The following is a 15,859-nucleotide window of genomic DNA, read 5'->3' on the forward strand; positions in this document are numbered from 1 at the left end:
CATTAGTCCCCAGAAGCGAATAGAACGGAAACAAGCCAGCGCAACTCTGTCCCATTCGGGAGACACCGACGCGCTAAAAAACACGCGTGATAATGCACTCGGACCGCAACTGTGGCCCCGTAGACGATTCGTCACGTCGCGCGTCGATACCATCAGCGAAAGTTGCTGGTCGAGGAATTTTATAGATATTTACCATGTTCGCTATTCGATTACACTTATTTGTTTGGACTCTAGAATATGACTATGAGTATACTGTGTATATACAGAGAGAAACAAGGAGTGATTTTCAATGAATCCAGGTGGATGAGATATTACACTTTGTCTCGTCTAATTTTAACATCTAGTAATCAATTATAATACTGCAAATATATTACACGTATATTTTAGGAACGGTACAAATATATTCTTTTTTTTTCTTTTCTTTCAAAACTAGGTGGCCCTTTTGAAGAACAGTTTAACGCGTACAAGGATAAAGGTTTCGGCTGCGATCGAAAATTTAAAATCATACTTTGAAACATACGTGGAATACGATCCGATGTTTATACAGCCACAACCTTCAAACCCATGGATCACCGACGATCAAACATTTTGGCAGCTAAACAGTCCTGTGTTGGTATTCTAAACATAATTAAAATTTCTCATACAAATATACGCACGTATATGTACGCTTCACGGTAAAGCGTGCGATCATCGCAGCGAAGATGCTTGTTGTGTCGCAAAACACGATTTAAATTCCTTCCTATTTGTGTAATTTGTTATGCGCAGGGTGGATCTTCCTACGGAAAAACGCGTCAAGCGCTGGGCATTATCGATGGAAGAGTTAATGTCTGACCCAACTGGTGAATATTTGGAATTTTTTCATTGAATAGATACGTATTCATACCTACGATATATGTATATTGCAGATGCGTTTGTACGTAATAACAAAAATAACTTATGTCAATTATCAACGACTATTTTGAAATTTTTTTTATAGCTTTTAATTCTTTTACGTATATAGAACTCGATATACAAAATGTATGACAATAGCAACAAACATAAGTAAGAATGTTAGTCAGCAATGGTAGGAAAGCCTGAAAAATGTTAATCATAAGTAATCGAATAATCAACGTTTGAAAATTGCGTTTTGATTTTACACGTTCTGTCGTAGGTTTGCAAGAGTTCACAAATTATTTGAGGAAAGAATATAGCCATGAAAATATACGATTTTGGTTAGCAGTTAAAGATTTGAGACATAGTTTTCAAGCACAAATACCCGACAAAGTCAACGAAATCTTCAAGTATGTATCGCATATTATATTATATATTATCAAATATTTTCTCTTAGTTGATTCGCGGAAAGCGAAAATTTCATTGAATGGCATACTCGTATGTACAATATACAGAGTGGTTGGCAACTGGTAGTACAAGCGGAAAGGGTGTGATTCTACGCGAAAAAAGAAGTCGAAAATATAGAATAAACATTTCTTTAAAAATTTTTTTTTTCTTTAATTTTTCCATCGAGACAACGATCTACAGTGAGATCCGTTATAACGAGACGTGATAAAGTGCACGCGTACCGAGCGAAAATTCATAGTCGATTTTCTCGAAAACAAAGCCTCAAACGAAAAATTTTTATTCTATATTTTCGACTTCTTTTTTCGCGTAGAATCACCCCCTTTCCGCTTGTACCACCGGTTACCAACCACCCTGTATAGACGTATAATGATATACATATAGCAAGAAAATGATGGATGGAATATATTCTAGAGAATTCCTGGCACCCGGAGCACCTTGCGAAATAAACATAGATGGAAAGACAATGGAAAAAGTACATCAAGAAATGAGAAATCCAAATCGATTTATATTTGATTCCGCCGCTGAACATGTGTATACGCTACTTCTGAAAAAGGATTGCTATCCTAGATTTATTCGTTCGGATCAATATCGAAATACCTTAGCTGCCGGTGTGCAACCTTTGCAAAAAAAGTGGTACGATTTAGTAGTAATTTTAGTAGCAATTCTATTCTCTATATATTTCCTATTTTTTCTTCTTGACCTCTACTCAAGAGTTGATCGAAGTTCATCATCTACGATATCTTTCAATTACTACTGACTACTGTTAATAGTATTATATATATGGTTGTGTGGTATCGATATATTACAATTCCGTTTATTCAATGGTATTCCGTAGGTTTTTTAGCTTTGGTGGACAAACAAAGAAGAAAATTTCTTCGACTTCGACTTCGACTTCGACTTCGACTCCGACTCCAACGACCAGCATTTTGCAGCACCATGCTGCAGGTAGTGCAGCAAGCGGTAGTAAACGAAGGGGAAGCGATCGGAGTCTATCTGGATCTGCTCACGAGTTAGCCGTCTGTGGTGTTCGAGATACAACTTCGATGCCTAGAGTGCCACATTCTCACAGTCAGTCGAACCTCACCGATATTCCATATAGGTAAACGACAGATCTAATATTTTTTGAAGAACGATAATATACATGCCCTTCTCTCTATGTTGCCTTTGTTGCACTCCTTATTCTCTATTAATCTTATCTTTATTTTCGTCTCTATGTTGCTATTTTTAAATTTCTATAACGGTTTAATTTTTTGTTTGTTTCGTTAGAAATAAGTAAATAAATGTGAGAAATATATTCGTTACGATGATAATGATAGTTGGATTTCGTCGAAACTAGAGAAACCAAAACTATAAAAGGTGAAAAAGTGTATGAGACGTATAAAAATTATTCATATATTAAAACCACTACAACTGGCTTCTACACTTCTGGATCGATGGGCATTTGTAAATAAATAGTATGTGCAAAATTATCGTTCACCTTGAATTTCAAGGTCCAGTTTTTTTTGCTTGCATCGTATTCTCATAAGGACCAGATTTGTCATAAGAGCCATAGCTCCACAACTCGATTGCTCTCCTGAGAAAGTGATTTTAGAGCTCCATTGGTTCGTAAATTGACATTATTTACGGTATGTTTACATTTTGCAGTCGGATAGGAAATAAATAACGTGATATTGATGAAGAAACGGGAAATTATTCTTTAGCACCTTAACTGACATAGCTTACCTTAAATAGAACGAAGCATCTAACTTCTTAATTTCGAATTACGTATTATGAAGAACGTTTCCGAAATAAAAGTTGAATGACGCGAAGAAAGACGATTTTACGTTATTGCAGGTGGTCCACGTATGTCCACGTAAAGGATATATGAAAGTCAGCTATGTTTCTTTAAATGGAATTACATTTCTTAATGTACTGATTGATGCATTTCGTTATTCCATATAGAGAAGTATTAAGCTGTTCATGTTGAAAACCATTAGTTCCGGAGATATTTTAATAGAAATAATATATTACTAAAATAACGTAAACAATTGTTGTTCTATGATATATCTAAAATGATATACGAAACAAATTTAACTGTAACGTTACATGCGTGCTTTTATCGAAGAATTTATGAGACGAAACAACATGCGAGGGAAAAGGAGTTCGGCCTTGAAATTCAAGGCCAAGGACAACATTGCACGTACCTTCTGTTTTCAAATGTCCCAGCAATACAAACATATAGAATCCCGCTAGGGTGGTCGTTGCACATAACTTTGACATACACCCTATACATATATAGCAGTATGTGCGCAATACTATGTACAAAAGATTTATAGGAAAGTAAATTTTCTGAATTTTCTTTGCGTTAGTTTCCTCGTGTTAAATCATTTCAAATCCTTACTGAGTATCACACTTATTTCAACTTATAACTTATAACTTACGAATTATAGCCATCCTATAACAAATTCGCTTGTCTCGCGGATAAAATTTGTCAAAGTAAATACGTCAAAGTAAATATGTATGAAGAGAAACATAATGGAATCGAAGTTTAAGAAAGCTCTTCTCTTAGTAACTTCTATCAAAGAGCGTACAAGTAAAATAAAATCAGTAATACACGTTTAGAAAACGTGTCGAACGTTTAAGAAATTAACCCCTTGCCATCCGATTTAAGTTCCAATATCGCGTGCCCCAAACAAAGGTCGGTGACACGTCGAGCCATTTCACGGTTTGGCTGAGCGTCCAAAGTTGTGCAAATCGTATGTCTTTGATATATAAATGCATGCGTTGGGTACAACTAATTTTATTTTGCAAGATATTTGATGAATACTTACAACCAATTGATCATTGCACAAAAAAGATTTATTATCGTGAAGTAAATAATAAATCAATAACATCAACGCACCACGTCTTTCACACGATACTATAGGTTATGGAGTTAATTCGCTTCACCTATCTTCGAAGTATATTTAAACTTGTAACACATCGAAATCGCTGTCTTTATCTTATTCTCTAAACTATTAGTATGCTATTTGTCTTCGCGACACGATCGAAAAGCAAACAGAATTACAAATTATCCCTGTTTCCAGAAAAATAATCAATTTGCAAGAAAGATAGGTTTTATCGGTGCGGTGTTTTCAGGGGAGATCTGGCTCGACTCGTAAAGATTTCAACAAGGCCTATCCCGCATAGCGTTCAGTAAGTCCTCGAAATAACCTGATGGTTTCCTTGCATAAGTATGCGAATACGAATCTCTTAACTTATTTCAATTTTTATAATAAACCCTGTTACTCAATGTATTATTTTACGATGTTAGCACTTGTGAAAAACATTTCATGTATGCAATACTGTTGATGTTTTCTAACATTCTTCGATATTCCGTATTCTCAATGTACTAAGGCTAATGTAGTTTGACTATCTTTCCCTACAATTTTCTTCCGTTACTGTATTTTAAGTACATCTCTCTCTCTCTCTCTCTCTCTCTCTCTCTCTCTCTCTATATATATATATATATATATATATATATATATATATATATATATATATACGTAGTACATACATACATATACGAGTATGTATATAAATGTATGTATATGTATTATCGTTCAACTGTCTTTTTCTAGTCTTTCGCTTTATCATTATTATGGCACTATCACGTTATATATATCCATCTCTCATTCTCATTTTCATTTTCGTTCTTACTTATTGTTATCGTATCTATTAATACGGTAGCACCGTTTCATCTTGCCCAACAATAAATAGTTACAAAATATTCCACATGATCTTGATGCAAAATACCAAATTAATAACAAAAGTTTACGATGTCAGTGATAATAACTAATGGAATTTATCTATATTTGAAGTCTTGTCCATTTTTAATTAAATATTTTATTATTCGATATCGTATTGTTTTATCACGAAACGGTGTCTATTATACGCATCGAAATATCTTGTGTAACCATTATCATGTGATCGTGCCGTTATTATTTGATTCCTCTGTTAACACCAATTATCGAAACATTATTTAGCGAATTTTCAGTTTTTCGTGTAATCGATCCAAGCGATATACATTTTCAAAGTAATAGGCAACAACTTAAATTTAGGTCGAGCTTCTCTTCGATTTCTATGAGTTTTCAATATGTTGTAAAGCTCAACATTTTGAACAAGTTTTTCTTATATATACGTGCATAACACAGTCGGTCTTAGTTTCCGAGATATTCACAACAGACGATCGGTACTACTACAGTGTATTCCGCCTATAGTTATGCGCCTGTGTCAGCGTTTGGGTCAGCATCGGTTGCTCAAATCCAACTTACCTCTAACTCTTATCTTCTGTTAATAGTACGTATAAATGAGAATTGGGTGAACTTGAAACTCCGCCCACGATTGCGTATGCGTGGCTGACATCTCTTATTGTCTGGTATAACTCATTTGAAAATGAATACGTATCGTCAATGCATCGGGTTTCCGCTGAAAATTTTCTCCGCGCCGCCAGGCGGCTGGCAACGGTTGCGTAAAGTAATAACAAATTAACACCTTGAGGATCGGAGACGTGAATTCGCGTCTGACACATTTCAAGCGGTATTCTATAAAAATGTTAACTACTGTTAAATAAAACAGTAAAAAAAGCAACGGATGCTATAAACGAACTATTATGAATGTGTTTTCACATTACATGCTTGAATAATACGAAACCGTTATTAATATATTAGATGTAATATTGGTCGCTTTGAATCTCTTCAATCGGTCGAAAAACACGCGGGGATTCGGGCTGTATAGTTGTCAGAGCAGCCGCTTCCCGGAATGTTAATTATAAAAGATAATAGACCACCGAATAATTGATATTATTTTACGAAATAAAAGAATTGTTATTGTTTTACGCAAACATTGTTGGCCGTCTCAGGGCGTGGCGGTTGAATTGAAGAAACTAATCGAATAAAAACTCAAACGCAATACGTTGACAATATCTATTTTTAATTGAATTATAACAGACATTTATCAGAGTTTCGCAAATACGGTTGTGTACAGAGTTTTACCCAAGCTCGTCAAACTCTCTTTTATGTATACATATTATAAATAAAAGGTAGAAGTTAAGTTCGCTGTTAATTATACGCTCATGCGTTACGAATGCACAAATATAGACGGAATTTGCTGTAGCGATATTAGCAGTTTTTTGCGAATATTTCAGAAACTGAAGCCGATCGTCCATTATATGTATGGAAAAAGGTCGTTCAATATGTTGCAACATATTTCAAACTGATCGAAATCGGAGAGGCAGTAGCTTTTCTACAAGTTCATCGAAAATAATGCAATATATAAAGAACAATTTGGAATTTGAAATGCACTTCAAATTCAACTTAATTCTCTTGAAATAATTTAATTCTCATCAATTGTATTTTACCCGCTTCTTACCGAGAGAAATCGGCCCTTCTTCCCTCAAAGAAGCCTAACTGTGTTTCGGCTCGAAACGAAAAAGAAACGACAATTACGATTTCTTTTTAGAAATGTAATTTTCTAAAGCGCGTGTAATTTCCCTCTTGTACGTTGGATGGTACAATTACATATTTGCATGGCCCATCGACCTATCGAAATCAGAAGAATCGAAATAAAATGAGAAGACGCTGTGGTATTTTAACGAGAGGAAAAAATAAAAACTAAATCATATAATAAAGTTCATGTTGTCAGGGATGCTGGCACCTCGGAAGCGGTAGTTCGCCCTATGGACGACGTTTGCCCGTGGGACGTGGTTCCAGGACCGAGTATAGAGCACGCCATAGATACCACACTATCACACCATCCAATATCATCTGGAGTAACGTCGTCGGTTGAAAGTCAAGCGGAAGAAGGCAATAATTTGACTGCGCAGTCACAGTCTATCGAGGTTACACGCGCATCTCGGAAAAATTCATCGCAATTAGATTCCTGTAGTTCCTCATCTGATGTCAGTTTAGTGGTAGCGGAAGTCTCTGAACATCTTCGAAAGTCTTGTAGTTTGCAACACAGTAGTAGCACAGGTAAATATTTTGTAAACTATTTGTGTTTATGCTATGCGTATATTCTTCCCACGACGCTTTCCACAACGCTCTCCACAACGAAATTTTCGCTACTGTCATGGATAAGATAAAATTAGATTAAATATAATAAAAAGCGAGGGATACTATACGTATGCATATTTGTTAAGTATTAGAACGAATAATTAATTAAAACGTGCAGCTTTTTATCATAGTTATTTCGTAATACAGCCGGCATGACGACTACCGAACGAATTGGCATAACAACGCGAAATTATTCTATCGGCTCGACTAGCGGAAGAACGAAGCTCTCGGAGATCAGTCGGCCGTCCGTTTTGTCTTGTAATTATCCGTCGCCACAACATTCGTTCGAGTATTCTCATATGATAACTGACAGATCGGATGTGTCTACGACAGGGAAGTGTATTACCGAAGAGCCTGAAACTAGTACGACGTTAAAGTCTCTCGAGGAGGAACTGATGACAAAAACTTTAACCAAGGCCCCCTTAATAAGCATTAGCGCGATCGTGGGGGATCTACCGAGCGACAATTCTACGGTTGAAGTCGAGGAAAAAACGAATGGCGATCATGCGCCGGTAATAAAGGAAGAGATAGAAATTGAGGAAAGAAGGCAAAAGCTGGAGGCTGACGAAGGTGATGCAATGGCGGCAGTTATAGCCGAAGAAAGTTTGGCAATTTCCGCTCTAGTAAAAACGGAGACGATGGAGTCGCTGGAAGAGGCGCAAGTTGTTCCTGTTTGGGAACCGGACACCAGACAGGATGATCAATTAGCACCAGTTACTCAACCAGCTCCTCAACAAAAGCGTGACAATAACGTTAACGAAGTATGTCCGTGGGAAGACGAGTAAGTACTTAGAAATTTAGTATTGAAAATTAGTTGGTTAACTATTGTTGAAATAATAAATTAATATAATAGTACCAATTACTGGAAAGACTTTACATCTAAATTTGTTTTACGTTTATCGTCGTTAGCGTGACAAAGATATTTGAGTTATAGTTTTAAAAGAACATAAAAGATGTTACATTTACGCGATGTAAGATGAAAAGTTCAAGGAGAGAATAAAATATGTATATGTAGAATAGAGAAGGATAGGAGCGAAAAAAGAAGAAACGCACGAAATATTTCCACCTTTTTCTCTGCCTGTTAACATTGAATATCGTTTGAGGTAAACTATACTTTAGAGCATGAACAATTATTTTTGACTGAACCTCGATTTCTTCAACATAAAATTATTGCCTTTCTTATTTGTCATTTGATAGTTTCTTACGCGCAGAATACAAAATTGCAAGTTTAACTGTAGAGATTTATCGGTTCAAAAGTTATGCGTGCGTAAAGTTCAGCTTTTTTAGCGTATTTTACACATCACTTTGACGCCGTGTCGGCTCTTACGCGCTATTAAGCCAATGAGTGGAGTCGCTGGTTGTACATAAATGCTCGTCTTTTTATGATGGCGGCCATTTTACGGCGAGATTTTGTATATCGGATTAAGTTTGAGTTATCCTATACTCTCGACCCCGCGGTGGTCGGTTACGTCACAATTATAATAACAGGTCTAGACACTCGCTTGGGAAAGCCATCGAAAATTGAATCGCCAAGAATCAATATGGAAGGCTATAAGCTTCTCGTTCTTGCGAAACAGACAGAAATGGGTAGAGTGTCTCTGTCTCTGTTTGAGATATTCATAGAATTGTCACGCATGCGTCAAACCTTCTTGTCTTCCATGCTGATTTTTCACGACTCAACTCTCGGACGTTTTTCCTTAGGTTTCGGTACATTCGTGTCGAGATCTACGAAAACCTCCGATAAAATAAACGATAAACGAAGGGCAACGTGAGTGAAAGAGAAAGCGGCACTGAGATCAATGAAACTTTTACCAGCATATTTGTTATGTTTTTCTGATTAAAATTAGAAGATCAAACACAATATGCCGTCTCCTTCTATGTACAATGAGCGACGCCATTCCTTGAATGAATCATGACTAGAAGCCAACGATAAGGCGACAAAGTAACCTATCAAATACGTTAAAAATGCTCTATTCTATATACGCATAACTAGTGGATTTCGCACCTTCAAACTTATTTTTTCAAGTTGAAATACGTCGGAAACTACAAGATTGCAAAAGATTCAATAATTTTCCGTGCCCTGAAGTATAGTATATCGTTTTTTGTAGCCAATCCAAGATATTCCAATCCAATTTAGATATTGTTTTTCTTCCTCTTTTGCTTGTTTGAGATTTTCAAGATTAGCAGACTTGGCAAATCCACACAGTTTAATAAGATAAAAATAAGATTATATATAAAATTCTATCACTTTAATCGCTTTACAACGACAAAAGCATCTTATAATCTCTTTTGATCGAATCGATCGCGTACCTTAACTGTACTACTAATTGACCTGTCTTTCACAACTTTACTACTATTAGCGTTCTTAATTATTTATTTCTGTTCTTTTCTTAAGGAGTTGTGCTTATCAAGGGTAGTTGGAAAATTCATACAATTTATAACGTTTGTTTCAGGGAAAATTGTAGAGTGGATGCACCCTATGTGAAAACATATGCAACTTTAGGTTATTTATAACTTGGTATGGTACTAAACATACATTTTACATATAAACATTCGCAACTTCAATTTCCATTTTACTTCACTTTTGCCAAGTTCGAGTGCCCGAGCTCTCCAAGATATCAAGTATTATGTTTTTGAATTTTTCGATGTATCATTTTCAATTCCGAAAAGATTGAAAATTGGATTATTTTTTATCTGTAACATTTGTCGAGATATGGAATCGTCTTAATGGGAAAGAACGAAAATATTGAAAATAAGCAAAAGGAAAGATACTTGTGTGTCTAACGATAAAACACCGCCACCATAAATCTATGGTAGTAATCTAATAGAGTAATCTCAAATGCGTAAATAATGATAGAGATTTCAGCACGATGTGATGTATAAAGAATTCCGTTTTGTTTGGAATTTTGGTACAATTTCAGTACAATTTCGGTATAATTTCGGTACAATTTCGGAATAGCATAACGTAAAAGTACATTCAGTGAGATTCTCAATTTCATTTTCTTGTCAATCTATGTAAATTTGAACGAACCACTTCGTTTTCTGTTTCCGATTCTATAATCTACATGAAAGTTGTGCGATCTGTTGACTAAAGAGCTGTGACAGATAGAGTTACGTCACTTTGCTGAATACAATGAAATATAATTAATACGTACATGTTAGCCAATTAAGAAAACAAACACAGTGGACAAGATGACACGAATTTTTTGATGAAGGATAAAGTCTCTAAAGCGATTTGTTTCGTAAAAGTATTAAATGCAAAGATGCGTCCTAGGGGAGTTAGTCAATCATAAGCCCTTTGACCGCTCCCTTAGCTCGCAAACTTCTTTAATGCTACTTACGGATAACTTAATAAACCGTAAAAAGTTCTTTATTTGATTTATTATAGACGATTAATCATTTTCTATAAACGAACGTTCCTTACCAAAGAAAAATTTTACGATCGCGTACAATTGAATTCCAATAGTGGTGTATCATTGTATTAAATAAGTAGTACAATGTGACAAATTTACCATAAGAGATCCAAGTGGTTTAGATCACGTTGCTTCGCTTAATAAGATCGCTCGAATGTTGTGACAGTTGATTGTCATTTAATCTAAGTGTTAGTCATACGTTTATCCGATATGTAATAAGTGTCGAATCACAAGTATTTAATGTAACTTTAGCCCGCTTACGGCCTTATATTACGATATAACGGCTGGCTAACGGTTAAATTTTCAAAAGTACAGGTAAAACGAAACTATTCGACTTTGATCGTAGATACTTGACGTGTATTTGTAAATCGTTACTACTTGCTGTTCGTAATTAGATCGAGTTAAAATTAAATAGGGAAGGAAAGAACCTTGAAACAAGAGCGTAATAATAACGATTCGTTTGTTTGTTACAGAGAATATCGAATCTTGTTCTTGAGAAAGAGAGGTGGAGGGAGAATAGTTTTCTCGAAATGTAGTCATTTATTGTGTCTACATAATATCATTTATAAGTATATACTATGACTGGGTTCTGGGTACTGTTACTGCCCTAGTACCCAGATCCCACGAATCAATTCAATCAACTTAATCTCAAGTATATAAGAAAAATTTAACAAAACTACATACTGCACGTGAACTTGATGACGCAATTTTCCTTCTTTAATAAACTTAATCGACTGGTTGTTAAATACTATAATGGAAATGTTGTATCGTAAAATTTAGAAAGATAATCTTACAGAGTGCACACTTGGTAAAACACCTGTACTTTATGTAATACGTAACATAATTAATGAAAATATTAATTTGCCTGTAGATTACGTAACAAAAAGACTCGATTAACAATCACAGTACGAGGTAAAGGCATAAGAATGCGAGACATCGTGCTACTATTTTTAATAAGTATTAACGAATTGCATCGGTAATTCCGTTTTTGAATCGAAGAAACGTTGAAACTGAAAACACGAATTAAAACTGTAAACGAACGATAGTAAAATTTTATTATTTCTTAATATATGAATTAATTTCAGCTATTAAAACACACACAAACACACATTATTGCATATACTACATGTGTATATATATATATGAAGTTTCAATTTATTTGCTACATGTTTGAAACGAATGTTTTTTTTATCGATAAATAGGTATTTGTTATATCGTATATATGGAAAGTACATACTCTATGAATATATGGAGTAAAATTTAAAGTAGCGACGAGCATTCTTTTAGAAACGATAGTAATAAATTTCGAACGAAAGTTCGGGCACTCGAGATTAGTTTTAAGAAATGTAACAACGTATTCATGACGATCGTACTGTTAATTCAAGAGCTCAATTTAACTACCGTAAAGGTCCTTATGAAAACTACATAGTTGATTAGTTAGATAAAAACATGTTACAGTCCCAGTGGAAATGAATATATTATACGAATCATAATGAATACGGTATAGGTATCGAGATTATTCTGTTAGTCGCGGAATTTGCAAAGATAGGTTTAACGTATGACTGACAATGGATCTTATTTACGAACTCCAATGACTCGTAAATAGAGACGATTCCGATTTGACTTACACGTAAGTAAGTATATACCATCTTGTAAAAGAAATTCGTTCGGCGAAGCAAGCAAAAATTATTATAACAGATAAGCTTCGAAACGAACCAAAAGCTATTTTTGTTCTCTTTTTGCAGAGACATTTTATACACATAATACATAATGCATTATCGTTCCGTCGTTAGAATTTTAATCACAGATCATAGATAGTTCTACTCGCTATCGTTTAACTAACTCACTCGTCGTCGTCATTGTATAAGGGGCAATCGAAAGGATCGTTGTGCGTCCTGAATCTCTAAGCGCCATCTGATTTCACGTTTTCTTTTCTGCGTATGTTAACAACGTATGTTTTTGTATTGATTGGTCAAATGAAAAATTTAATCGAGAAATAAAAGTGTCACGGTAACGAATCAGTGTGTGTATCAGTTGGCGATTATTTTTTCATTAGCGACTACATACGACGCGACACGACGCAACGCGCGCGTCGCGTAGCAATGATAATATCAGTATTACGAATGAAAAGACAGTGTTCATAAACGACAGCAAAGTACAACAAGCTATAGCGATCGATAATTATTTTGATATTATTATTTTAAAAATGAATATAGATATGTATCGTTGGGTAAATTTTTACCAAATATTTCGTACAATTCGTTATTGTTTTTTCAAGGCACTAATCGTATAATAATTTATAATCTATGTTTTAGACATAGCGCAAGAGATATTTCAAAATCCAGTTGTATGTGAGTACACTGATACTCATTAGCAAGCACATACAAAATTTCAGCACGATAGCTCACCATTGTATTTCCTATACTAAGCTAACGCTAAGGTGTCGTCGTTATCCGTCATGCAAATTACCTTGTACGATATAATAGGGATTTGATTGTCGAACGATCGTCAAGTTTTCGGACAAAGAAAAGCACAAACAGAGAATCAAAAGGAAGAAATACTATTTTTTAGTTGGTTACACTGCGTAGATTATATTGCTCGTTGTATTTTATTTAACACTGATTAAAACGATGCTATCGTGAGAGGCGTTAAAGAAAGAAACCGCTTATCGAACATGTTGGAACGTTAAGGATGTTGCCACCTGCATTGTGTATGTGTAATTAGTTTGGAATCATTCTTACTTTCATACTCTTATTTTCAATTCTCATGTACAGCCCACATGCAGCACACATACAGCGATCGTGCCGAAACAATGGCGATTTCTCCTATTAGGGTCTCTAGTGAAAGAATTACCTTGATCTCCAGTCGATTTAAATTCACTTACAATTCGATTTTCTTAATCACGTGCAAAGCGAAACAATCACATGTTTGTTTCATCGGTTTTTGTTTCTTCCCCAGTTTTAGATTCGCCAATAGTACAAATATAACTTAAAGTATAGCGTAATTTACGGGTAAGCCTGACTCAGATATGATCTAGACCTGACCCAAACAGTAAATATTTTTTATGAGTTATTTAAGAAAATGAAATTGGCGTTCACCGAGAAATAGAGATTTATTCGATTCGATTCGATTCGATTCGATTCGATTCGATTCGATTCGATTCGATTCGATTCGATTCGATTCGATTATCAATTATCGATTATTGGAACTATATATATTTGGAAGTAAAAGCCGATTATTAAAATTACAAAGTTTACAAGTTTGCGACGATTTCTCTCTCAATTATCTAATATCTGATAGACAACTAGATGAGAATGAGCCATGTTTACCAGGAAAAGACTGAAAATGTACCTGAAACTCACCCCTCCTTCGAAAATGCATGTTGCAAATTCTAAGATTAATTAAGTTTTAGAATAACTAGTATTGTGTCTCATCGTTTTGATAAAAAGAATAAAGCAAAGTAATAATAAAAGAATACATCGACAAGGACGAAGAAGATAATTAAGTGATATAGGTGAAAAAAGGGGTGATCGATTCAAGATTTCAGCGATCCTTGATATGTCCCGAGATGTTTCATCTGTATTTTGTATTAGATCGATCCATCTTCACGTCATTTTAACAAGTGTGCTAAACATGTGTATCTAGTAAACTATATTGTTACTAGAATTGAGAAACTAGCGTAGGGACGTTCTCATCGCACTGATAACATTTATTCAACGATATGCTGTTCTTTTATCATTGATACGGAGGAAAAAATCCTGTTTTAATTGGATAGAATACACGTTTTCTTACAACAATAATTTAAAGGAAATTCTAATTCGAAATATTAACAATGAAACGCAAAACATGGGTGAAACTTTGAGAAATTTTAAGAGATCGAATAAGATTGCATTCGAAACGCGTTCCAATATGTTTTTGTATTTTAAGGATTGTTTTCGTGTCGTGGTACTTGATAATGAATTATACGTACATCGCGTATAGACAAAGAAAGATTAAAAATAACCTTTCACGAACAGTATGTTGTCTATACTGGTCTTAATAATTAGAAGGATTCGTGATGAAAGATGAAAATAAAAGTAACAAAAGGTAAAGGAAGGATCGATCGAATAGATGTCAGTATGAAACTGTGTATATACGTATTGGTTTTGAAAGTTTCTACAATTGAGAAATAATAAAAATTGTGGATATTGACGCAGAATAGAATGAAAAAAGGTTTCTCGAGAATAGAATCCGAGTACGGGTTTCATTGCATTCTAAGTCAGTCGTGGACGTTAGATAGTTGTTTAAACGATATTAGAATGTATATGTAAACGATGGAAAACGAAGTATGACGACCCTTATATTAAATAAGTTGTGTTAGCGACTTGCGATGCGTCTATCACAACTTATTTTAAAGTTATATTAACACGTTGAACACACTGTTGTTCACTGATTAACTATCCAATTACTAATCCAATTACATATATATTAAAGTACATGCAAAAGAATGAAACAGATCAAACATGTTATTACATATTTAGACACTTGAAAACGTATTATAGAGAATATAAAAGGCTTTAGTGTATATATGTAGTTTTGTAAAGTATTAATAATGTATAGACCCGGAAAAAGACGTACAGTGTTGAATCGACGAAATATATTGTTGATATTAATCGAGGCCGATATGAATTACAAGTTTTCACTGTAAAATCGAAATTCAGTTGACACAATGCGATGTGTACACAGGTGCGCAAATATACATATAATGTGCGTGAAGGGAGTTATTGCATTGAGAACATTTGCGACATGTAATTAAATAAATGATCGTTTCGTTAAATGTAACTGCATTTACGCGTACGAAGGTATGTATGCGTATACACGCATATGCACACGTATACATAAAAGCAAAGAGGATGTTATTCGTTACATATATAATATGTGATACATGCGTAATATTTTAAGCTGTCAATAGAATGTCCTAATACTAAATATACTATAGTGAGATTAAGGTCTGTGTTCTCTTGAATATTCCTAACATCTCCTCTTTTATCTTTTTTT

General features: G+C 34.6%; 1 protein-coding gene across 13 annotated transcripts in view; it reads left to right on the plus strand.

Moving 5' to 3' along the window:
• Positions 1 to 15,809, plus strand: part of LOC138183606 (regulator of G-protein signaling 11) — a 49,735-nt gene extending 33,926 nt beyond the window's left edge. For 11 of the 13 annotated variants that reach the window (XM_069120780.1, XM_069120777.1, XM_069120778.1 and 8 more), the window contains 9 exons: positions 434 to 609; positions 766 to 839; positions 1,151 to 1,280; positions 1,750 to 1,971; positions 2,174 to 2,437; positions 4,456 to 4,512; positions 7,000 to 7,328; positions 7,557 to 8,190; positions 9,863 to 15,809. In XM_069120780.1, the coding sequence (XP_068976881.1) occupies positions 434 to 609; positions 766 to 839; positions 1,151 to 1,280; positions 1,750 to 1,971; positions 2,174 to 2,437; positions 4,456 to 4,512; positions 7,000 to 7,328; positions 7,557 to 8,190; positions 9,863 to 9,923 (1,947 nt within the window). In that variant the 3' untranslated portion in view covers positions 9,924 to 15,809. The remainder of the gene's footprint in view (positions 1 to 433; positions 610 to 765; positions 840 to 1,150; positions 1,281 to 1,749; positions 1,972 to 2,173; positions 2,438 to 4,455; positions 4,513 to 6,999; positions 7,329 to 7,556; positions 8,191 to 9,862) is intronic. The other 2 variants (XM_069120783.1, XM_069120785.1) reach the window with 2 other exon arrangements.
• The last annotated feature ends 50 nt before the right edge of the window (positions 15,810 to 15,859 follow it).

This window comes from Bombus flavifrons, chromosome 9, assembly GCF_040668555.2.
Source record: "Bombus flavifrons isolate JBK064 chromosome 9, iyBomFlav1_principal, whole genome shotgun sequence".
NCBI lineage: Eukaryota > Metazoa > Arthropoda > Insecta > Hymenoptera > Apidae > Bombus > Bombus flavifrons.